This window comes from Desarmillaria tabescens (assembly GCF_030435595.1).
Source record: "Desarmillaria tabescens strain CCBAS 213 chromosome Unknown EV420scaffold_46, whole genome shotgun sequence".
Taxonomy (NCBI): Eukaryota; Fungi; Basidiomycota; class Agaricomycetes; order Agaricales; family Physalacriaceae; genus Desarmillaria; species Desarmillaria tabescens.
Genome location: NW_026848345.1, coordinates 1 through 21,193, shown reverse-complemented (window position 1 = coordinate 21,193; position 21,193 = coordinate 1). Strand labels below are relative to the sequence as shown.

The following is a 21,193-nucleotide window of genomic DNA, read 5'->3' as shown; positions in this document are numbered from 1 at the left end:
AAGGACAAAATTTCAAACCGGATTTGGTCGCTTGCCGCTCCCACCATCACGACTTCCGCTCATCTATACTGGCCTTAATTATCTCGTCTGTACTATAACCGCCGCAATACAGCAATAATTCGGATCTCCAGAAAAAGTAGCTCCGAACATGCAGGTCGATTTTCCTTACGAGATCTCTCTGATAGCCGAACTTCCAGGTCTTTCATCTCTCCTTCAATCCTAGAAATTATTGCTGACTTGACGAGTACAGGACACGAAGACCGCGCCTGGCACATCGCCTGGAACCCCACCAAACCAATCCTAGCATCATGTTCCAGCGACAAAACCGTCCGACTGTATGACTACACAGCTACCAAATTCACATTCCTCACATCAATACCAACGGGACACACCAAGACCGTCCGCGCCATCGCCTGGGCGCCATCCGGCAACACACTCGCAACAGCCTCGTTCGACTCGAACGTCGGGATATGGGAGCGGGAAGACGGAGAAGAATAGGAATGCGTGAGTCTGCTAGAAGGACACGAAACAGAATGCAAAAGTATCGGGTACTCCTCCACAGGGACGCTCTTAGCGAGCTGTAGCCGTGACAAGTCTGTTTGGGTCTGGGAAGGTGCGTCTTAAAACACTCTTTCTTCATAACCGTTCTCACATTTCACTACCTCCCAGTCCAACCCGAATCAGACTTCGAATGCCTAGGCGTCATAATGGAACACTCCCAAGACGTCAAATGCGTAGCATGGCACCCCACCGAAGAGGTCGTTCAAATTCCTACCCCAACCCATACTTGACCACTTACCCATGCAGGTTCTCGCTTCTGGATCATACGACGACACCATCAAGCTCTACGTGGACGACCCAGAAGATGACTGGTTCTGCTGTGCAACGCTTACCGGGCACAAATCGACAGTCTGGGCATTGGCGTGGTCTCCGAGTGGCCAGTACCTCGCCTCGGGGTCGGATGATAAGACGGTGAGGGTGTGGAAGCGGACGGGGCAGTTTGAGTTCAAGCAGGTGTTGGTCTTGGAGGGACACGAAAGGTCAGTGTATTCTGTATCGTGGGGAAAAGGAATGGAAGCGGGAGCGGGAGCGGGAGCGGGATGGCTTGCTAGTGCTGGTGGCGACGGGGTCATACGCATTTGGGAGATTGATGTGAGCTATTTAAATTCTAAGCCTTGACGAGTTCGAAGCTCACATAATTTGTCTTATAGGAAAAGTCGGGTGATGGGCTCCTGGAACATAGGATGATTGCAAAGCTGGAATGTGCACACGATGTGTACGATCTGAATGCCATCGTCTGGTGTCCCAGGGCTGGTTTCGAGGATATGCTAGCTACTGCGGGTGATGATGGTGTTTGTAAGGTATGGAGAATTACTCCAAGGTAGACAGAATGTAAATATCTCTTATTTAATATGGCACAGGTTACTCTCACATTGATGTCATGCCCTAATCTGCAAGCTGTTGCCGTTCTGTGTAATATCTGAGACCTCTTGACCGACTATGATGAAGTTTTGTCAGGTATTTATCGTCTTGTCCGACACACAAGGTCGCTATATATTTTGCAGCTCCTCATAAGCATCACGTCTAGCTCGTCAAGTCCAAACTTACATCGGCTGTATTATTTCTTTCCGCTGCAGAATTTCTTGTGGAATGGCCATGCAGCTGCTTGATGTTCTTTATCACAATAGTATGCGTCCTTGCATAAGGAGCATCTCATCATCACGGCCGGTGCACCGCAATGACCACACCAATGTTCCGTCGCACGTCTATCCCATCTCTCTTTCACTCTCCTTGCAACATCCAAAAGCCACTCATTGACACCAGGATCTTCAGGAGGAAATATATAAAACGAATGCTTCGCATTCTCAATGTCCGCGTATTCCGCAAACTTCTTCAATCGCTCATAGTACTTTTCCCGAGATTCCAAAACGAAAACGCTCTTCCCTCCCAGACCCCTTCCCTCGTCGCCGAATTGCATCGAGGTGAGATCTAGGATGGTGTCCCCGAACCCCAGGACTGCATGGTCCATGACGTCTTCCATTCCGGTGAAATGGCCCGTCCCGGAGGGTAGCACACATGCGTTGGTTGCGAGCTTGGGTCTGTGGAGTTTGAATTCGATGATGTCGCGACTGGAAATGGTGGTGGTGTAGTTTGTACCCGCGGAAGTGCGAATACGAACCCTAGTTTCGAGAGGGTAGTAGTCGAAGAAATGCTGTATGAGCGTGACGGATTTGTAGCAAGCGTCGTGGTTACGAGCTTGCCAGTAGATGGTTTCCAGCTCTTTTGAGGAGAGGTGTGCGAGGTTAGGGGGTATTGGGGTGGGTAGGATGTTGGTTGGGAGGTCTGGTTCGTTGAGTTTGTTTTTTGGGGGACGGATGGTATCGAATGCAAAAGCGACTTTGGGGGAGTGTCTAGTAGACCAGGTGGTATTCAAGAGTCGGACCGTTTGAAAGCTTTCATTGTCTCTGACTACTTCGCGTAGCTTGGTATGACGATAACGGGGTTCAGAGGACCCGCGTTCGTAGTTGAACAGGAGGGCGAGGTCGTAAAGGTCTAGAATTTCTGTGGATGACTCAGACATTTGGGGGGTTGGGGGGGTTGAAGACTCGGTGGAGGTTGAGGTTGCTAACGAACGGGCTCTTAAAGAGTCGCAGTCCCTTCTGGAATACATATCCGATTGAAACTGAGATGAATCGAACAATGGGTTGGTTGTCACTCCGATCCACGGTCCACGTAAAAAGAATAGCTATTCGTGCGAAAATGTTGTAACATACAGGGTCCTAACTGAAATCTGGGATATAAGATAGGGTTTTGTCAGTACACAACCGCTGAGTCGGAATCCCTACGTCCAAAAACATGGAACACGCCACGGGTTACTCATTTACTTGAACTCTTCCCTATTAGAACCATTAGACGATGGTGTAAAGCCGTTTTTCTCCAATGCAGACCTCGAACATTCCTCCCCACTGTTAGGCTTTTGGAGATTAGCTTTGGCTTACTATCCATCCTTCTCACACCGAGTTTGAGACCTCTGAAACATCTGGCGGCGACGATGATTCAATCCCAAGATTTACTGATTTTCGACACCGGAGAGCGTGAAAGCAGCAGTCGTTTTCGATGCTTAGCTATGGACCACAATTAGAAACGACGTAAATCATCCAATGACTACGCACTCAACAGTGAATACAACGGTATGAGCCTTCGCAGCCACAGCACATGGTTCGCCATGTGGGACCTGGCGCTGGTAAAACCACCGCCACAGAGATAGTGGTGTGAATCTGAGAGACAAAAGCAGACCCTCCTCGGGCGGCTCATTTCATGGAAACAGACCTAGAACGAGATACGGAACTCAGTGAAGAGTGAGAACGAGATATACGGAAGTCCCCATCGAAATTCCCTCGATATTGTATCATATGGACTCGGAATCCGACGAAGTGCGGAAGATCAAAGATGAAAGAGAGTTTCTGGTGAGAGTATCAAAACTGCATCTTCGAAAGCTTGAGCAGTACGGTGACTTTTGAGTAGGTTGGACGTGGAATAGGACGAACGACTAACAAGCACGGAAAATACAGCAGTGCCAGTAATGTACTACCGTTCTTTCATTGAAAGATGGTGAGGCTTCCAGAGATGATACAAAAGTACGGAAATGTGATAAAGGAGATTTCCGTTATTGAATTAATGAACACTAGCTGAAAATGAGCTTAGAAGCGAGTTGGAAGTGAGAGAAGATGAGATTTAATTTTTAGGATCTATTATTTATTTACAGCGGTTTGCATACAGCTTGACAGTAGCATGTGTTTTGCACGAGAGAAGAGAGTAATTTGGACTTGGTCATAAACCATGGTTTATGGACTTGAAGACGCGTTTATGGCTGGTTTATGGCTATTTCGGCGATCTCGGAGGTCCTTTTGCGCGCTTGAAGTCCCCAAAACACGGTTTATGACCAAGTCCGAGCCTTCTTTCATCATCCACGAAAATGCCCCTGACTGTCAAGCTGTATGCAAACAGCTGTAAATGAAATTAAATGCTTATATAACTCACCCACTGGCCTACGACTCTTACGTGTATGCTCTCAGTATCGACCACGTTGCCCCCGGGATAATGTACAAGATACCTGTGTATAGCTGAGCACTGGTAAGAGGTTATATAGCAGGATGAACTAGGTAGCGTGCTTCGTTCCTTTTTAGACGATGTCGAAGACTGAAGATCATCAAATTCCTATTCCAGAAATCTCATACTTGGGTCCAGCCCGAGCAAAGGGCTGTTGATTCTCTTCTTGTGGTGGCCTGACCAGGCAACGGTACTCCAGGTTGTTGCATGTCAATTAAGGTTCTTGGTTAATAACCGGTTTTCTTCATTGATATCATGGGATAGTAAGGGTATTAATGAACACCTGAGGTCCTAAGCTCAGCGTTGAGCAATCGCAAGTACACAATCGTTCACATACGCATGCCAAAGCTCCATGCCTCCTGGTTCTAGGGCCATTCATCCGCTTAGGTCCCGTCTCCAAGCGAAGCGTCGTCTGTGGTTGCAAGCACTACACCATTCAACCATCTGAAACGTGAAGAATCACGGGAAACACCAAGTCACAGTATATCGCCGATTAGTCTTGTCTGCTATATAATCTCGCCGCATCGAAGACTCAGAGCGGTGGATGAGATACAGCACTGCGGCTAGTATATATAGTGCGACGTTTTCGTCCTCCCTTCTGCGTTATGGCTCCCGTGGATATCCCAGGCGTGAATGTCCCTCTTTTGTGAGCAAGTTTCCTGATACCAATTTATTTTACTCACAACGCCTCTGTAGAACAGGGCCATTGGTACGTCCGCAAGGAAATTATATTTAACTGCAAGTTAAGGCAGAATCACAGTTGTTAGGTTATATGTGGGGTTCTTGCCTGTATGGTATGCTTCTTCTGCAATTCTGTACGTTGGTTCTTTTGGGCTCAGTTAACCTAAGTCAATCTGACACATCAACCTCGTAGACCTATACTGCCGTCAATACAATGATCCAAGAGGGATCAAGATATTTGGTGCATTATGTTTTGTCTGGTGCTTCTTCACGATTGACAAAGGCTTCTAGTGTGGTTTTTAGTTGTGGTCGAGACGGCGTTCGCTATACTTTCCAATATATCGGCCTGGAATAACTTCGGTAAAGGCTGGGGCAATACCGACACCTTATATGACACAAATTGGTCCTGGAAGCCTCTTACGCCATTGAATGGCTTTAGTCAGTCCATGTTCATCGGGATTACGAACGGTTTTCTGACATCTGTTTACATTAGTCGCCGCTATGGTCCAGAGTTTTTATGTATGGCGCATCTGGAACCTTACCAGAAATTACTGGATGTGCATCGTAATTGAGTGTGTATGTCTCTTGCTCTACTGTGTTCGTAAACCTTTGTATTCAAAGGGTGTTCTAGGTTGCTGTCATGCAATGTATAGTGGCGTTTTGGGTCGGAATTGCTGTGAGATCGTGTAGGTGCTTTATTATAGCAATCATTGACTGATGAACTTGCAGGCTGTTAGCCGAAAGGGGATAATGGATCTACACAGCGACACCCCCATGATCAGTGTCAGTGCTGTAGTCAAGTCATCCGCTTGTGACCTTATGACTTACGCATCTACAGCTATGGCTCGCAAGTAGTGCCGCCTGTGATCTCATGATTACAGCCTCTATCGTCTACGCCGTAATTGTTACCTTCTTCCTTCTAAGACCTGCAAAGCCTGATAACCCCACAATTCAACAGCTATGCAGAGTCAAGGCGCATTTAACGTTCCAGTCGACAGTCTACTGTGATCACGAAACTTATTCGGTATACCATAGAGACGGGGCTTATCACGTCTCTTGCTGTGATTGCGCAATTGATCCTGTGGCTGACATTCAGTCAATATAATTTTCATCTCACTTGGTGAGCGCCACACTTCTACTACCTGTAGTACAGTGCCTAATCCTGTGTCCCTTGTCGTCTAGCTTTCTCATCGTTGGCAAATTGTAAGTCACGGCTTTTAGGAGGCTTGGTTCTCACGTCCATTATCAGATATTCCAACACCTTACTGGCGACGTTGAATTGCAGAACGGTGATCTTCGGAGGTAGGGATAATACAACGATGTCATCGGTTTCGTTGCAGGTGGGACGTTCGAGGCGATGGTGGGAAAACGACTAACTATTCGTCATCGCCGATAACAGAAGATGGTGGTGACCACGAGATAGCTGTATGCGAGGTGTGTATTGTCGACTTGTCCAGTTTGGAAGCGTGCGAATGAATGATTAGGAATTTAGTCCTGACCTGGGAAAACAAGCGTTGGGAAGCATTTGTACGTTGGATACCTTTTATGCACTCCAATAGCCAGACCGTGGAGGCTACGTTCTTTCTTCCGTATAGTGAAATGAAGATCCTCTTTGTCTATGTATACAATAAGACATCGCTAGGTTCGCACAAGCGCGATTAGGAGTTTCCCACCCCTCTTCCCATCAAAGTGGCTCGTGATTTTCACACGTCTTCTTTTCCGCGCCGACTTCGCACACTGACTATTAGCACACTCGTTGCTTGCTGGTTTTCAGGTTACCCTGACCGAGTTCTCAGACTCTAGAAGATCCTGAAGTAGCTGATCTCGGACAAGGGATAATCGCCCCCCGCAGGTGAAATAGTGCTAATAAGACGCCGTTGCTGCTTCCCACAGGCGCGCTGTCGCCTAGAAACGTGGTTATTGTTGCCAGCTCGGGAACTTGGAGCTCTTGTGGATGTTTGCCTTGTTCACACTCATACATTTCCCTGGAGATGGAGACAAAGCAGCGCTCTATAAAGCTCTGACACGAGATTGATAATTCTGCAGCCAGCTTAGGTTCTTCAAGTTGCGTCAGACAAAGGCTTCAACGATGCCGGCGACTATCTCGGCCCAGACCGGATTCCTCATTGTGCGACCTCTTATCTTGTACAACTACAGGGTTTCGGGGGAAGGTAATGTGCCCTGATGAAATTCTCGAATTAGAGAAGGTGGATCCACAAACATGGTCCTCTGGACGTTATGACTTCTACTAAACTGTTTTAACAGCGCTGGAATACTGTTGAGGGCGTCCTTAATGGCAGAGTCGCTTCCCGCTCCGATGGCTACCCGTTAGCCTTTGAAGACGTCGCTGCTTTTCTGAAGATCATAGGTATGGTGTATGGCGGACTCAGGACCCCAGCTAATATCTTTTCATTACTATTGCGAGCTTTGGACTACAGCGTTCGGTGGTCGATATTGAACTGGACCAAGGCCTCCCTACGATTGTTGTACACTCCGAGGAAACTGAAAGCCAGATTCTTTCGTTGGCCCGGACATGCCGCGTCGGTTGTAGGCCACTGTGATGGATATTTGTATCATGCATGGGGGAATAGCTTGGGTTGGAAGCTCTTTCTATCTCGCTTACCGTCTACGCGCCTTCCGCCGCGGCGAAGCGATTCTTTGGAGGAATATACGCTCAAATTCAACTTTCCAATTCGAGAGGTCTCTATAGACAGACGCGTCAATGTTATTATCCTCCTAGAAATGTCGGTTTCTGTATTACAGTCATTTTCATATGTTGATTGACTTTGAATTTTCAGGCACAATAATGTATCGCCGCGTCTGCATTTCTACAAACTCATCGATAAGCACTATTCAAGGGGCATTAACCATGCGGTTGAGCTGAGACCATATCATTCACTAGGGTGCGAGTGGTCGACGTCTGGCGACATCACGCTACGCGTTTTTGGAGCTATTGTTGGCGTGTGCTGCTTCAAAGCTGGGCATCTATTTGATTCGCCGATTGTGTTCTACGATTGGCAGACGACTCGGACGGTCTATGTATGTGTTATCTTCATGATATCGTGTAATGTCTTTGATTTATTCAGACGTAGCCCCACCAGTACCATGAATCTCATAACGACCCTCTTCCTGCTAGGCCCATGTCCTTCCAGTTTCTATCCGTCGATGTTGCGGCTATCTTGGACAAGTACGAGGTCGACCAAAGGAGCAGCTACCTATGGCATCCATATCTATATGTCGTAACTCTCAAGGCATGCAACGAGGTACACTGGAGTGGAACGGCAATACCTCGCTATGAACGCTACCATCTCGAGGCGGAGCTGCCAACAATCCAGGAATTTCTCTTGGCGTACAAGAACAGGAAAAACGATTACAAGTCGATTGTCGAGAAAGTCACGTTCATCCCTAATGTCGCTCTTCCGATCGGCACCTCTAATCAAGGCGTCGACTTTAGCCAATATATGACGCCCGATTATTATTCTCATCCGGTTACTAAAGGTCCTTATTATGTCAAATCCCCTACGGACATTGCATGGAATGGCGATTTTTATGCTGATCCCTATCGACAACCCATCGGTATAAAATTCTCGTTCTACAAATGGACTAGTAAACCAGACGTTGTGTTTGTCATTACTCGGAACGATCACGTCGGTGATTCCAGGCGGCCTTTCTTTCCTCTCAGAGCTCAGAAATGTTGGCAAGCCAAGGAGGGCAGCACGCACGTCATGAATGGGTCCAAGCTGCTTTCAGTGCATGCGTCTCGGGACAGTTTTACTCTCCAGGATTTCACAGAGTATGCTACAACGGTGGTGGAACGCACATCTCGCCAACATAAGGATGGCGAGTATGGCGAGTATGGCAGCTGGCATGTGGAAACCAAGAATGCTTCGCGGTGTTGTTGAAACCACAGCGACTCTTTGTGGTAGTGTTGAGGCAGTGACGATGGAGCAGGATGACCTTATTGTTATCATGGTAGGTTATCGTCTCGTCACTGGCATCTCTCGGTCGCAACTGATTCAGTGACCATAAGCCCGGAGCTCATACACCCGAAGAACTTGCCGTCGACAACCCGCAAGCGGAATATAAGGCACGTGTCTACCACTTCCTATGATGGATGTTATCTGGAAGAACGAAGAACCATGAGCTCTTTCTCAGCGATATATATAGTGGCAAGTTATATATCATCTCTCACGGCTCAGGTGTGTACTATATTTTGATTAAGAAATTGTATCTGTTATCCTCTTTACCATATCGTATTTGCTATCCAGAGATAGACGGGAGTCTCAGAGAATTGTCCTGGACGTCTGCGGTTAAATATGGACCTACGCGGCCCTACAACGTAGGCCACAGCTGGAGGGCGCTCGTATATCTTCATAAATACTATCATATTATACCTTGAATGTACTAGTTATCCCTGGGAAATGTTACGTATATACAAAGGACTAGCACACATATTAGAACAAAGAAGAGTGCTTTGGATCTCTCGCGAAGCTGATGGACCACAGCGGACAACATGGTGACCTGAAGCAGTTGACCATTCAGTCCGCCGGCCAGAGAATGATGAATTCAAAAAGATGTTAGAGGAGCTTTATGGAGGTGTGCACAGCAGGCTTGAAAGTCGGTGCAATATGCCATCGATCCGGGAACCGCTGGACTCTCCATCATCCGAAGCTTCGTAGTGGCGTTTGCGAGAATGTAGATATTTGAAAACTTGGCAGGGCCCAGGTCGACAATAATGTCTACTCCAATCCAAAGGGTATATATCCCGTAGAAATTGGAGATCTCCGCGCCGGTAAAAGGGATTAGAAGCTTCCCGGCTAAGGTCCTGCCCTGTCCTGCCAATGCCCATTGTTAACAGCCAGCGTGGAATCAGATCCCATCATTGGAATGAAATCAGACGCCTGGACCTCAGAGATGAGCCACCTACTCAGGTCTACTCGTGCTTGTTGTCAATTGCAGGGCCTTCGTCAAGTTTCCATCGAACACGGGAAGCATTTTAAATCCGGGGGAATGGACAAGCCGATGGCGTCAAATGCAGTCAGATCACTAGGTCAGTATTCGAAAGGCCGTGTGCGAATTTACGCATGCAATCCAGAGCGGTGGGATCACTGAAGTCGCAGTAAGTCGGGAGAGATAATGATTCACTGAAGACATCGTTCACATCTTACGAAAGAACCGTACGTACGCTTTACCCTCGATGCTCCTTGATGTGATTGCCATGTTATCGTTGTTCGCATGCCCTTGTTACCGTCATTCAATATGAAAGTCCCCAGTTATGATATTGAAAATGTAGAAATCACCATGTTTTGTATGACATCGCATTCGAGCTTATCCGGGCCCTTGGAAGAGAAGAGGTCGAAAAAGCGCAGTTTGTCGCCGTCAGAATATTGACACGTAGCGGCGGAGCATCAGGGCTTCTAAACTGTCGGGTATAAGTAGTTTCATGGGAGAAGAGCGAAAATAAAGAATTCTGTAATTTTGAATCATCATTCCAATTTCAGCATCGGCGGCTGTGCAAGACCCTGTTTTACACGGACCGCAAGGATGGGAACCGAGGAAACTTTAACGCAGTATAAAATGCCGTGCTTGAGAAGTTAACTCCTTACCTTATTTTTCCCTCCCACCAATATGAAGTTCTCCTCCTTCGCTACCGCAGCCGTCCTTTCTTCCGTCCTCACCCTCGTTAAAGCTGCTGCCCTCGATGTTTTTGTGCCGCATATAACATCTCCCACTGCTGGCGATACTTGGGTCCCTGGCTCGACCTACACGGTTACATGGTGACATTCTTTCGCACTGTGCTTATGTTCCATCGCTCAGACTTTGTGTGACTCCAGGGACACTTCCAACGCACCTTCTCAGATTACAAATGAGAATGGCGCTATATTCTTGAGGAAGGGGTCCAAAACGCAGACTCGTACGTTTTATTGTCAGACAACTGACCACCCATAAACTGACCTTACCTTCAGCTGCTCTCGCCTCTGGCTTCTCCATTCTTGATGGCGCCGTTAATGTGACTGTTCCAGAGTCGACCACCTTTGGCGACGACTATGTTGTCGTCCGTGAGTGTTCCTCTTTCGAATATCCGTTCTTCATCCCCATTGAATATTTCTTTAGTGTTTGGTGATTCGGGCAACTGGAGCGGAAGATTCTCGATCGAAGCATGAGCGGCGAGTCGGTATTAAAAAAGCATTATTTCGCATATTCTGGGAAGAGACTTTCGGACTTTTTTTTACTATTCGTTCGTTTCATAAACCCGGACAACCTAGGATATTATAGTCAGCCCCTTACTTACATTTTGCCGTGTGTATACACGTGCTCCAACGCTCCACTAACATGCAGCTGTATCCACTTTTTTCACACGGATGGACCTGAGAGTTGTCGCCTAGAAACCAGTGAGTGATACCTGTCGTGTGAGTGTCAGAAACGAAATGAAAGTCAATGAAGCCGGCTGCTCCCTCGCCACACGGCAGCCGCACAAATGGAGCCAGGCGGAAATTGACGTGACGGGATGTATTATGCGCGCTGTCCCGCTCTATACGAACGACGTGCTTATATTGTCCTTGCAGCTGATCGTTGATAGAGAGGGCATACAGTGAAAACTAAATCGCCACCAACGGGAACAATATTCATTTGAAAAGCTGCTGTGCCCGCGGCTTGATTGTAAACGTTAGCGGTGAAGTTTCCCCGAGCCCTTGACATATAAGCAGTATTTCCGTTGCTAGAATACAATGGCAGATCCTATAAGATGCAACCATATTGCTCATTTATCATTCTGCAATGATTGATCTCAGTATGTTATGTTTGCAATGCATACTTGTGAACTCACCACGAGTGACCACGAGATAACATCCCCTCTGTAGAACCCCAGTATAGGGCCGCACTGTCCGAATACTTGGTATCATTTCCTCTCGATGGTCCATTGGCTTTTCGAGTCCATGCACCGTCCTGTGCCACGAAGACATGCTCTCCTACAAATATTTTAAGGGGTGCTCCCGTTGTCCAGGTGTAACCCTGTCCAGTCCATAGTGAAGAGCAGCATAATGATCCGGGAAATCGTCGTTATACTCAATTTCATCCTCATCATCGACGCCCATACTTTCTAGCGTTATACTTTCCATGGAAATCCAGAGTCCTTCCAACGAGGGTAGAGTTTCTGCCATGCGAACGAGAGACTCCTGTGTGGAATAGAGTCATCAGACGTCTGACGCTCATGAATAATATGAAATATGAACTTACCATATCCCGGACAATGTTGTGAGTATTCGCCGCTGGCTCGAGAATAGGCACAGATATCTCCGCTCCGAAAAAAGACCTAACTCTACGGTTTCGCTGCTGTAGCACACCTCGCTCCATACCCACACCAAGCCTAATTAGGGAGCGGCATTGCGCGAGGACGGCAGAACGCGCTACAGAGAATTGCCACGGACGCTCCAGATGGGAGAATATCATCAGTGTATTGAGAGACGCAGCATGCTTTGGAATGATTGAAGAAAAGAGCTCTTCTGCAAGCGCAATCTCGTACTGGGAGGCCGTATGGTTCTGGATAGGACGCTCGAAATGCTGGAGTTCTAGCTCTTCCAATCCACAGTACGAGTTCAAATACTCCATCCAATGAAAAGGATACATGCGAACTAGGGATTGAGATGCTCTTCAGACATATTGACTTGGCCTGAAGAGTAGTCCAGATATCCGGAATATGTTTTCTGTCGTTGACAACAAAGGAAGTAGCTTCCCCTAGTCGCAGCTCCGTGAGGGAACGAAAATGCTCCATCAGCCTATCATCGATGGTAACATCAAATGATCCCAAGACAAGGCGTGAAAGTGGTAGTGAAACGTCGTCTGGTATTCCGGATAATAGTGCGTTGAAAGATTCATTGGATTTGTCATTGGCCCCATTATCGAGCTCCAGGCAGGAAAGCGCCAGATTCCTACTTATGATTTGGACAAGGATTGGAACCAAAGGACTGCGACGATCTATCCAATAAGACAACGAGAGCTTGCGGAGGTTCGTAACATTCTGGGTGATGAACGGTCGGAGATTTGCCTGCTCGGCGGATGTGAGATGGGAGAATTTCTCTAAGCTTCTATAGGTAACAGCAGAGTTGACAAGTACGTTGACAGCCCCTTGTGGGTCTTGACCGCAAGTGTATATTCTAATCGCCGGTCAATCTTGAGACTAAACTAGAGATACAACCACTCACATTAGAGAATTTAAGCCGCTTAGCGCAGCCATGGCAATTGGCAATGCAGTTTGCAATGCTCGCTTGAACATCGTCGTCTCGGAAGGTGAGATACGAGTCGGACACTCTTGACGAGGTTTCAGGTCAAAGTCGGTGTAATCCCTTGCGTACGCGATGCACTGGTCACTCAACGATAGTATCTTGAGATGACGGACGTGCGTAGCTGCAGGATGCGCATTGGCCAGAGCTTGAAGCATTTCGACTGTCGTCCGATATCCTCGACAGACCACGTCAACTACAAGACAAGAAAAGAAAACTGCCGCGGATGCATCGTTCATCCGTCTACAACATGCTCGGAAATTTTTGAGGTCATCGACACAAAGCTGAAAATAGTCACGAAATGCAAATGTTCCTAGTTGGAGGGTCGCATACATATTTACTAACTGCTTCAGAGAGCCCCGGCGGTAGCATAAAGGGCGGCGGCGGTGGAAGCTTTGATAATTTAGTGAATTTTGAGATGAGGCTCTTTAGAGGATGTGAACGGTAGTCAGAGATTTCTGTGATAGTGGTCCGCAAGAAAGGGCCGACGGCCGTTGCCGAATCATCCCCATCCCCATGCCGGCTGTAAATTGTTTATTAATACGTTATTTTCGTAAAATCCAAATAACCGTACTCATTCGACTCTATTCATCTGGCCACCGTAATTCGACCTCTAGCATTAACAGCCCATGGACCCTGTCGCTTACCTTGTTCAAAAGCCGTCTGCTATCTTGAAAAAGGGCAGTGACGTCGACGAATCTGTCTCAAAAGAGGCCGAATCTGCGTACCGGGTCCGGGGAGGCTTGATTTTACTGAACAGTAGTAATGTTGAGAAAGATAGGGATGTAAGGAACAGAATTTCCGTGCATTCAAAGCGTTCCGTCACGACTTGCTACCATACAGAGGCCAGCCTTTGCTTGTAGGACTCGTCCTCAATGTTCAAAGGGACTCTTTGCACTGTTCACTTACATGGTAGTCACAACTGTGGCATTATTTCTGCAGCGCCATGGTCGGTGGGCTGATTCTTCTCATTTTCATATGCCGCACATCTGAGGGACGCCGTAAATGAGCCGGGACAAAACTTTCTCCTCATTGGGCTTACACCACACCTACCTTTGTTGTTTGGGGCTATTGTGAACCCTCTTTTCATTCCAACAAAGCTGATGTGCATGCAGAATACGAGGAATGAAGTACCGGATCTATGTCTTCCTAAACCCATCATTTGCGGCATTTCCTGATCCTAATCTGTGCTCACTGGAGGTATTGGACCCATAGCCCCTCGGCGAGTCCCGACCAATGATCTCTTCAGATCCCCTTTCCTTTCCTCGAAAGAACCTCTTTTCTAGGGTGAAGGATTTGATGCTTCTCTTTCCAAACGTCATACAGAGTGGGGCCACGCCCTTGACAGATTTGTGTGCCAGATCTCTAGATCTTCCACATCGGCTCTTCTTCATCAATCCTTTTACTTGAGACTTCACTTATTACGCGCATAACGGCCGAGATGCGGTGCCTGACATTGGCGGCGATCCTCGTCCAGAGCGTCTTCGGGTTTAGGATACGCGTCTATAGAGATGAACTGTTCATTGTGGATCTACCTAACACATCGGGGATTATTAATGTCGGAATCAGTCGTCAGCGTTAGTCGATGCTGATCCCTCCAACATCCTGAGCGACCAATGTAAGCTTTCCCCACTGTGAACTGCTTCAGATCTTGGATTTTGAATTTCGGTGGCGTCACGGATTCTCAAGCGTACGGCAAAGGTGAGGACTTCATGAACACCAAATGGGCTTTGTAGGAACGAAAGCAGTACGTAGCTTAGCTGAGGGGTATTTAGAACTTGGCGATGGTCGGACTGTCTTGATATCGATACCAGCATGACGAACTGATAATAGCTCACTACACGAGTTACCGATAAACGCATATCTACACAGATACCCGTGTCCTCATCGAATGCATGATCAAATTCGATTCGAGCGATTCATAGAAGTAAGAATATCGACGGCCAGTGGTGGCGCACTGAAGTTCACCTGGTTGAAACGAAGCTGAAACGCTTGTACGTTGAAAAGTACGTACTACACTGGGTGCTATCCACAGCGCGATTGCCGGAGATGAAGGTTACAAGGAGATCGTGAATCATGAGCATAGCAGTTTCCTCGAGATCTGGGGTGCCATTTCTGTGGGCTTTTACAGCATCGCACTGGTTACGAGAGGATATCAGCCACAAGTCTAAGAGTTCGTCGAACAAAAATGACAGGTGTCCAGAACTGTACATGTTGCAGCACACCTTTTGTAATCATGCTTTGAGGTATCGTAACGTCCTGGAATAGAAACGTATCTGTCAATGCGCAGTCTCTCTGAGTCCATCGTAATCCAAATGCTCTCAGCTAGCAAGTTCGGTAGACTCGCCGTCGTTCATATGAGAGACGACTGAGCTAACATGAGGCAAAGAACTCCTTGGGTTCATTTGTCCTCCTGGGGAGTGTTCTTCACCCTCACCTCTCTCCCCATCATCCTCCTGCTTCTGTTTTTCTGGTATCCCTCTTTCCTAGTTTTATGGATATCTGGGACTACTCGAGGCCATTACGCCGAGTTACGAAGAAGTACCATAGTTAGAAGACAAGCGAAGATCGTCAGTGTTGCCAGAGAAGCAGCATGTTGTCAGAATGTCTTGGAAAGCATCTGTTCGAGCTTTGTATCCGATAGTGAGGAAGACTCCAAGTTTAGACGAAGTCGAGATACTCCATCAACTCAAAGGGTAGACGAGGAAAGAGAACGAAGTCTAAAAATTTACACCCAATTCTGGCTGACCCTTCAGAAGACCAGGCCTTAGGCCCCAGGACGACATATAGCATTATTGCAATCAAAAGCAGTTTCAGGATTTCGTCTGCGAAGCCTCTAAACAAGCCAGCGAAGATGAAAAGTTAGTCTGGCCCGGCCGCCCAGGTCCGAAACAACATGCACCCAAGGTGAGGCAGCCAAAAGAGAACGATCAGGGTATATTTTCTGGGGTGCATGATAATATCATGTGGAGCAAGTGGAAGGTAGTGTTACTGTGTGTATATGGAGCCTGAAACGAGACACGTCGCGAGTACGCGGACCACGTGCCGGCGCTAGGTCGGCATCTATTCGGAGTTCAAAAAACGGCCGCCTCTTGCCGATCAACGCGCTGGTCAAGTTTTGTGTCAAGTAACTCTTCGACTGCACATTCCAAGTGACGGAAAGTATCGCCGGCTTTGTTCCCAATAGCTCCTGATGTTTCGGATAAAAAGTGCTTGCTAGTGGACGCGATGTAGCTATTCAGATGCTGGCAGTCCAATAGGGACTTGCTAGTCCCCGAGAATACCTTTGCCTATTTTCGTCAGGAAGCTTCACGCCACGGACTACAATGCGTGCCTTCTACTGTCCAAACTGAACATCTCAAGGTATCCATCTTACATGGTAAAACAAGAAAAAATTGGCAGGGCCAAGTGAATTGGATGTACTTACTTTTAAAACTGCAATTATAGGGTATAGTGCTCTAAGAATCTATTTGGCCTACTACCCACCGGGAAAGAGGAGAATTCGTCCGTGCTCAAGCTAGGTCTTGGTTTGCTGTGATGACTTTTCCTCGTGCACTTTGTCCTGCGTCGCCTTGTCCTCCTTCTCGAGCTCTTTGTTATCCGCCAATTCAGGATATACAAGATCCCAGGTAGGGAGGGGTGGCCTTTTTGGTAAGGGCGAATTTCCGCGCCATGGCTTGGGCGACTGGGGGCTAGTCGGAGGCTTCGGCGTCCGGGGCGTCATTGGCTTGGGTACCGGTGTCTTAGGTGTTTTAGGCGATGTGGGCGATGTGAACTCCCTAGGTGACGGTGCTGGAGACGACGAGGCGACGCGTTTAAAGATCGCAATGGGTGACGGTACGCCCTTCTTTTTGGGGCTGATTTTGGAGACTCTCTCCTCTGTGAGACGAACGCTGTCGATGAGGGCTTTGAAATCGACTTTGGGCTCTGCAAGAGCGGCCTTGATGAGCTGCTGCTGAGAACGGAATCATTGTTAAGCGGGCGGCATCGAGACGGTAAGGACATACATGTTCGGTTGGGCTTCTCAATGCCTTGGCCATCAAGGGCGGGGGAGGTCTGTTAGATAGAACTCCAGGGCGGGATCGAGGAGTCGTCCGCTTTTTTGGACGTCGTAAGGAATCCTTTTTTGTTGGTGAAATATCCGAGGCAATGCCAGGGATGAAACAGTCATCAGAAAGAGAGATGTCGCCGAACCCTGTCAGAGTATGTTCGTCGTTCTCATCTGGAATTGTGGGGATGGAGGATGGGGATGTCGCGTGCATCGATGAGGCAGAGGCGGTATACGACATGGTGCAAGATGCCAGGGATGATAGCGGTGACAACCGCAAAGGCAGCGAGTCTTTTTATTCTGAGCCATGGTGGGCGTCATCAGTGGCAAATTTTAGCATATTGTCAACAATCGTTGTTCTGTTTACGGACAATGCCATCTTACATTGTGCCACTGGTGTCCAAGATCGGAATGACGAGAAGGTAGCGTACCTTGAAATGCCACGGTGCCTATCGTTCAAACTGCTCGGTCCTTGCCAATCTGTTCACCATTGAGTTTCCTTCTATAAGGACGGGATGAATGTCGAAGGCTTCAAAGACGTGTTAGCACCATTCGGTGAAGGTTATTTCAAGTAACAACTGACGTAGGCCCTTCATTATTTAGAGGACTTTGAGTTTTGAAAGAGCTCGGAACGTTTATTTAATAAACATGTATGGATGAAGCATACCATCCGAAATTTCCTCAAGAAAACCATTCAGCGTATTTAGAATGAAAGTTGCATTTCCCCAACCTATTTCTTACACTCACTCTAGCTCACTTACCATACAAGAAAGCCCTAGTGATATCTCTCTGGAAACGCCCGATGTACGTTAGTAGCTCCTCGTCTGGAAGCATAGAGTGATCTAGCGCCTGTTTCAATTGTGTTCTTAACTATAATTTGGGGAGTCAATAAACGATGGGCATCTAGCGGCACAAGAAGCGGCTCACCCGTAACAATGCTTTTCGTCTTGTAGTGATCTGCGTGCTCTCGCTCTCCTCCTCGTTGCGTGCGTGCAAAGCAGAGAGGTTCGAAGAGACTCTTTTAGCCTCTGTGAGTACATCACTTGGTAAGTCGGCAAGTCGAGCGAGTTCAAGTCCTAGATGTTCACGAGGTTAATAAGCCGAATTACTGCCAAGTCGACTTCTCCTGAACGTGCCATAATGCGACATGTCGTCAGGAGCACCATCGACGATCCTTATAAGCTGCAGTGTCACGAATAGAAAAACGGTCCATAGATATTGGACGTACTTGTATTGAAAAGTCATCCCAAGATTGGACTCAGACGGACGTGATTTCTGGCAAAGGCACATGAATTGAGCGAAATGCAGGAGCAAGGAAAGTCACACCTGAACGGATAGGTGCAGACTGAAAGACAGGTTAAATTTGGTGAACAAAATGAGAAAGGTCAGACCAACTTTACTACAGAGGGCTTACGAGAAAGCGTGGTGCTCAGCTCGTTAAAGTGCCTGTGAAGAATACCAGCAAGTCAGGACACAAACAATCGGATATGCGATGAACTTCACGTCGCAAAGAAGACAAACGACTTGCAAATCCAGGTCAGATTAGGTCCATCTTTGAAACATGAGTAAAGAAAACCTTGTGTTCCATCAAAGCCTCGGCAATGGCGTGTGATATACCCACGCCTTCTCTGGGAGAAGTCCCCCTTCCAAGCTCATCGATGAGGATAAGGGTATTCGGAGTGGCTAGACCTACGTGGACCAATATGTAGCATCTACAGATGATACGCTATTGACACATACCAAGAATCATCGCAGACGTTGCCATCTCACTAGCGAATGTACTGAGACTCTTCTCCATGTCATCGTCGTTTGACAACCGGGTGAGAAGGGCGTCGTGTGTCCTGACGGAAAGTTGGTCAACATTGGCATCATTGGAACAAAGTGCTGATTCTTCCTTACCGGAAACTTGCGTACTCTGCCGGTACAAAACATCCGCACATAGCCATCACAGTCAATAGCCCCACTTGACGTAGATAAGTGCTTTTGCCTGAGGGGTGCGGTCGTCAGATGAATACATCCCCGATCAACCATGGTATTTACCGGACATGCTGAAAGGCGCCTCAAGGTTAGTTGCGACGCGTATACTTCATGAACCATACGCACTTCGGTCCCTGAACGATTTGAAAAGAGGAAGAATCATCACAGTATACATCATTGGGTACAAGCGTGCCCATCGTGCGTAGAGTCTCTAGAATAGGATGCCTGCCTGCCTTGACAGCAAGCGTTCCCGTGAATTCTGGTCTGACTGGAGAGAGTTAAATAGGATAGGTGCCCTAAGAATCAGACCAGGATTACCGTAGTTGCGCACTGGTAAGGGTTGAATACGTGAGAATATACAGATACAAAAGCTCCTGCACTTACTGATGGATACATGGGCGAATGACAGCAACATATCCACCAGGGCAATCTTACCAACTAATTTTAAGACGAACCTTTAGGAAAAACGATGAACCTACCGCTTCTGATGCCTTATACAAGGCTCCCACGTCAATGAGAATTTCTGCGACAAGGTCCTGAATAATTCTGTAATTCAAGTGCTTCAGTACTTCTCGTAGCCACGAAATCTTGGCATTCACTTGTCGCTCAGAATCAAAGTCTCGTCTAAAGCATCTTTCATCCTTGCATTCATCTTTTTCTGTCAAAATTGTGAGAAAAGTATGGCATATCAAAGGATCCATCCCTACCAACTCCATAGAGGAGAACTGCCATCTCCCTTTCTTCAACGATGCATTAATGAAACCCCTCGGCAATTCGTCTGTCACATCAGACTTCTTCAATGAGAATACAAAACCCGTGTCGTGATAGATAAGAGTCAGCGGCAGGTCGTGCTGCTCTGACAAAGTAGTGTTGAGGGCGTAGATGTCGCCAACATTTTCTTTATATGTCTCGCGGGCTACGTCTAGCAGCCGATTGTAGTTTGCCTGATGAGAGCAACTCAGAATATGCATAGATGCGGTATAAATGTTGTTCAACCTTCACGGCGTAGACGCGAGCATTGACAGCACCGATGCCATGCTGAGCAAGATACGCCATTAGGACAATCAATTCTATATAAATACGGAGAAAATGAACCTTGGAAGGCAAAGTATCTTCGTTCAAGCTCTTGGCGATTAATCGATCAATGTTAGCAATACGCTCGTCCGAGACCATCTGAGAGACAGGTTCCTTAGTCAGGCTGCCAACGATGTGTGATAAGAACGAAATGAAGCACATACGTCGCAGACGATTCGAAGCAAATGTGATTTACATCCACTAAGAGCCTGCTGGAGCTGAGGAATGCACTTGATGATGTTCCGCAGATTCAGCATTTGCGACACGCGAGTGGATGCTCCCTGGGCCGTGCTGGTAGGTTTCGTTTCAGACGAAGCAAGCTACAAACAGATGAATGAGATTGGTTTCTGGCGATAGGAACAGAAGCACTACAGAAACTATTAGCTTGTCGAAATCCATTTTGTTCATCGGTTTCAGAGATACCTTCACGTTTGTGAAAGCATCTTCACTCTTAACAAACTCTATGGGCAGCGTTGGTTAGATAATGGAGCGATAGGATACATTTACTTACCTTCGACGACGTCTAGCCGTGCTTCAATAGCACTCTGCCCTAGAGATGCCAATTAGATAGAAAGTTTTATGTGACAAGAAGTGTACAATACCTGTGATTGGAGACAGAAGATTGACGCGTAGTAATCGAGACGCCATGGAAGTGAAGGTATGGTTGATAGTTCTGTGTCAGCTTCAGTTCATTATAGACTCAGAAAGAATATAATACTGAATTACCCGAAAAGAGAATGAGGCGACTTCTTGTTCGACATGTTTCCTACCAACTCAAGATTCCTTACAGTTTCAGGATCGATCATCATAGTTCCATCGACAGGTACATAGCGAATGAGGAGGGACCCAGCGGCGAATCTAGTGTTCAGCTTGGCTTCAGCGTGCTTGAACAAAGCGGAGGTGGCGGATAGTGCGAAATATCTAGCACAAATGAGTAGAACAGTGAAAAGAAGTGCATATATGGGCTTACTTGTCGCGTACAGCCATGAGAGTACCTGCCCGCTCGTCGTCTTCAACGCATAAT

The 21,193-nt window shown here is 47.3% G+C and overlaps 9 protein-coding genes across 9 annotated transcripts; 5 read left to right on the top strand and 4 right to left on the bottom strand.

The window, feature by feature from the left end:
- Positions 1 to 10: 10 nt before the first annotated feature.
- Positions 11 to 678, top strand: EV420DRAFT_891469 (WD40-repeat-containing domain protein). Its single transcript, XM_060483888.1, has 3 exons — positions 11 to 197; positions 251 to 613; positions 670 to 678. The coding sequence occupies exons 1-2, from the start codon at positions 149 to 151 to the stop codon at positions 496 to 498; spliced, it is 297 nt and encodes a 98-aa protein (XP_060325857.1). The 5' UTR covers positions 11 to 148; the 3' UTR covers positions 499 to 613; positions 670 to 678.
- Positions 662 to 1,551, top strand: EV420DRAFT_891485 (WD40-repeat-containing domain protein). Its single transcript, XM_060483890.1, has 4 exons — positions 662 to 758; positions 808 to 1,152; positions 1,212 to 1,361; positions 1,422 to 1,551. The coding sequence occupies exons 1-4, from the start codon at positions 708 to 710 to the stop codon at positions 1,482 to 1,484; spliced, it is 609 nt and encodes a 202-aa protein (XP_060325856.1). The 5' UTR covers positions 662 to 707; the 3' UTR covers positions 1,485 to 1,551.
- Positions 1,428 to 2,838, bottom strand: EV420DRAFT_891477 (uncharacterized protein). The gene is made up of 2 exons (XM_060483889.1): positions 1,609 to 2,838; positions 1,428 to 1,550 (listed from the first exon to the last, which is right to left on the bottom strand). The coding sequence occupies exon 1, from the start codon at positions 2,669 to 2,671 to the stop codon at positions 1,619 to 1,621; it is 1,053 nt and encodes a 350-aa protein (XP_060325855.1). The 5' UTR covers positions 2,672 to 2,838; the 3' UTR covers positions 1,428 to 1,550; positions 1,609 to 1,618.
- A 1,198-nt stretch (positions 2,839 to 4,036) lies between these two features.
- Positions 4,037 to 6,513, top strand: EV420DRAFT_1569663 (uncharacterized protein). Its single transcript, XM_060474231.1, is given in 10 exon segments — positions 4,037 to 4,162; positions 4,228 to 4,329; positions 5,521 to 5,574; positions 5,630 to 5,689; positions 5,750 to 5,758; positions 5,790 to 5,911; positions 5,974 to 5,994; positions 6,041 to 6,112; positions 6,132 to 6,225; positions 6,276 to 6,513. 9 exon segments carry the CDS (start codon positions 4,318 to 4,320, stop codon positions 6,348 to 6,350), a joined length of 519 nt encoding a protein of 172 aa, XP_060325854.1. The 5' UTR covers positions 4,037 to 4,162; positions 4,228 to 4,317; the 3' UTR covers positions 6,351 to 6,513.
- A 454-nt stretch (positions 6,514 to 6,967) lies between these two features.
- Positions 6,968 to 8,866, top strand: EV420DRAFT_891430 (uncharacterized protein). Its single transcript, XM_060483887.1, has 4 exons — positions 6,968 to 7,535; positions 7,590 to 7,830; positions 7,893 to 8,763; positions 8,822 to 8,866. Exons 1-3 carry the CDS (start codon positions 7,162 to 7,164, stop codon positions 8,691 to 8,693), a joined length of 1,416 nt encoding a protein of 471 aa, XP_060325853.1. The 5' UTR covers positions 6,968 to 7,161; the 3' UTR covers positions 8,694 to 8,763; positions 8,822 to 8,866.
- A 1,518-nt stretch (positions 8,867 to 10,384) lies between these two features.
- Positions 10,385 to 11,185, top strand: EV420DRAFT_1569638 (uncharacterized protein). The gene is made up of 4 exons (XM_060474230.1): positions 10,385 to 10,568; positions 10,626 to 10,705; positions 10,758 to 10,850; positions 10,906 to 11,185. Exons 1-4 carry the CDS (start codon positions 10,420 to 10,422, stop codon positions 10,953 to 10,955), a joined length of 372 nt encoding a protein of 123 aa, XP_060325852.1. The 5' UTR covers positions 10,385 to 10,419; the 3' UTR covers positions 10,956 to 11,185.
- Positions 11,186 to 13,580, bottom strand: EV420DRAFT_1569637 (uncharacterized protein). Its single transcript, XM_060474229.1, has 7 exons — positions 13,404 to 13,580; positions 12,993 to 13,354; positions 12,395 to 12,944; positions 12,028 to 12,363; positions 11,802 to 11,966; positions 11,614 to 11,754; positions 11,186 to 11,563 (listed from the first exon to the last, which is right to left on the bottom strand). Exons 1-6 carry the CDS (start codon positions 13,440 to 13,442, stop codon positions 11,614 to 11,616), a joined length of 1,593 nt encoding a protein of 530 aa, XP_060325851.1. The 5' UTR covers positions 13,443 to 13,580; the 3' UTR covers positions 11,186 to 11,563.
- Positions 13,581 to 16,587: 3,007 nt separating this feature from the next.
- On the bottom strand, positions 16,588 to 17,467 carry EV420DRAFT_1751284 (uncharacterized protein; the record flags this gene model as incomplete). The annotated part of the gene is made up of 2 exons (XM_060480364.1): positions 17,078 to 17,467; positions 16,588 to 17,025 (listed from the first exon to the last, which is right to left on the bottom strand). The coding sequence occupies exons 1-2, from the start codon at positions 17,357 to 17,359 to the stop codon at positions 16,588 to 16,590; spliced, it is 720 nt and encodes a 239-aa protein (XP_060325850.1). The 5' UTR covers positions 17,360 to 17,467.
- A 347-nt stretch (positions 17,468 to 17,814) lies between these two features.
- Positions 17,815 to 21,156, bottom strand: EV420DRAFT_1715126 (muts domain V-domain-containing protein; the record flags this gene model as incomplete). Its single annotated transcript, XM_060479681.1, has 25 exons — positions 17,815 to 17,988; positions 18,046 to 18,194; positions 18,228 to 18,292; positions 18,347 to 18,393; positions 18,445 to 18,463; positions 18,514 to 18,564; positions 18,622 to 18,641; positions 18,695 to 18,807; positions 18,859 to 18,959; positions 19,018 to 19,105; positions 19,159 to 19,166; positions 19,222 to 19,363; positions 19,414 to 19,425; positions 19,480 to 19,525; positions 19,575 to 19,641; positions 19,695 to 19,753; positions 19,803 to 20,039; positions 20,092 to 20,133; positions 20,191 to 20,268; positions 20,334 to 20,489; positions 20,542 to 20,630; positions 20,681 to 20,719; positions 20,772 to 20,842; positions 20,896 to 21,090; positions 21,140 to 21,156. The coding sequence occupies 25 exons, from the start codon at positions 21,154 to 21,156 to the stop codon at positions 17,872 to 17,874; spliced, it is 2,028 nt and encodes a 675-aa protein (XP_060325849.1). The 3' UTR covers positions 17,815 to 17,871.
- Between the last annotated feature and the right edge of the window lie 37 nt (positions 21,157 to 21,193).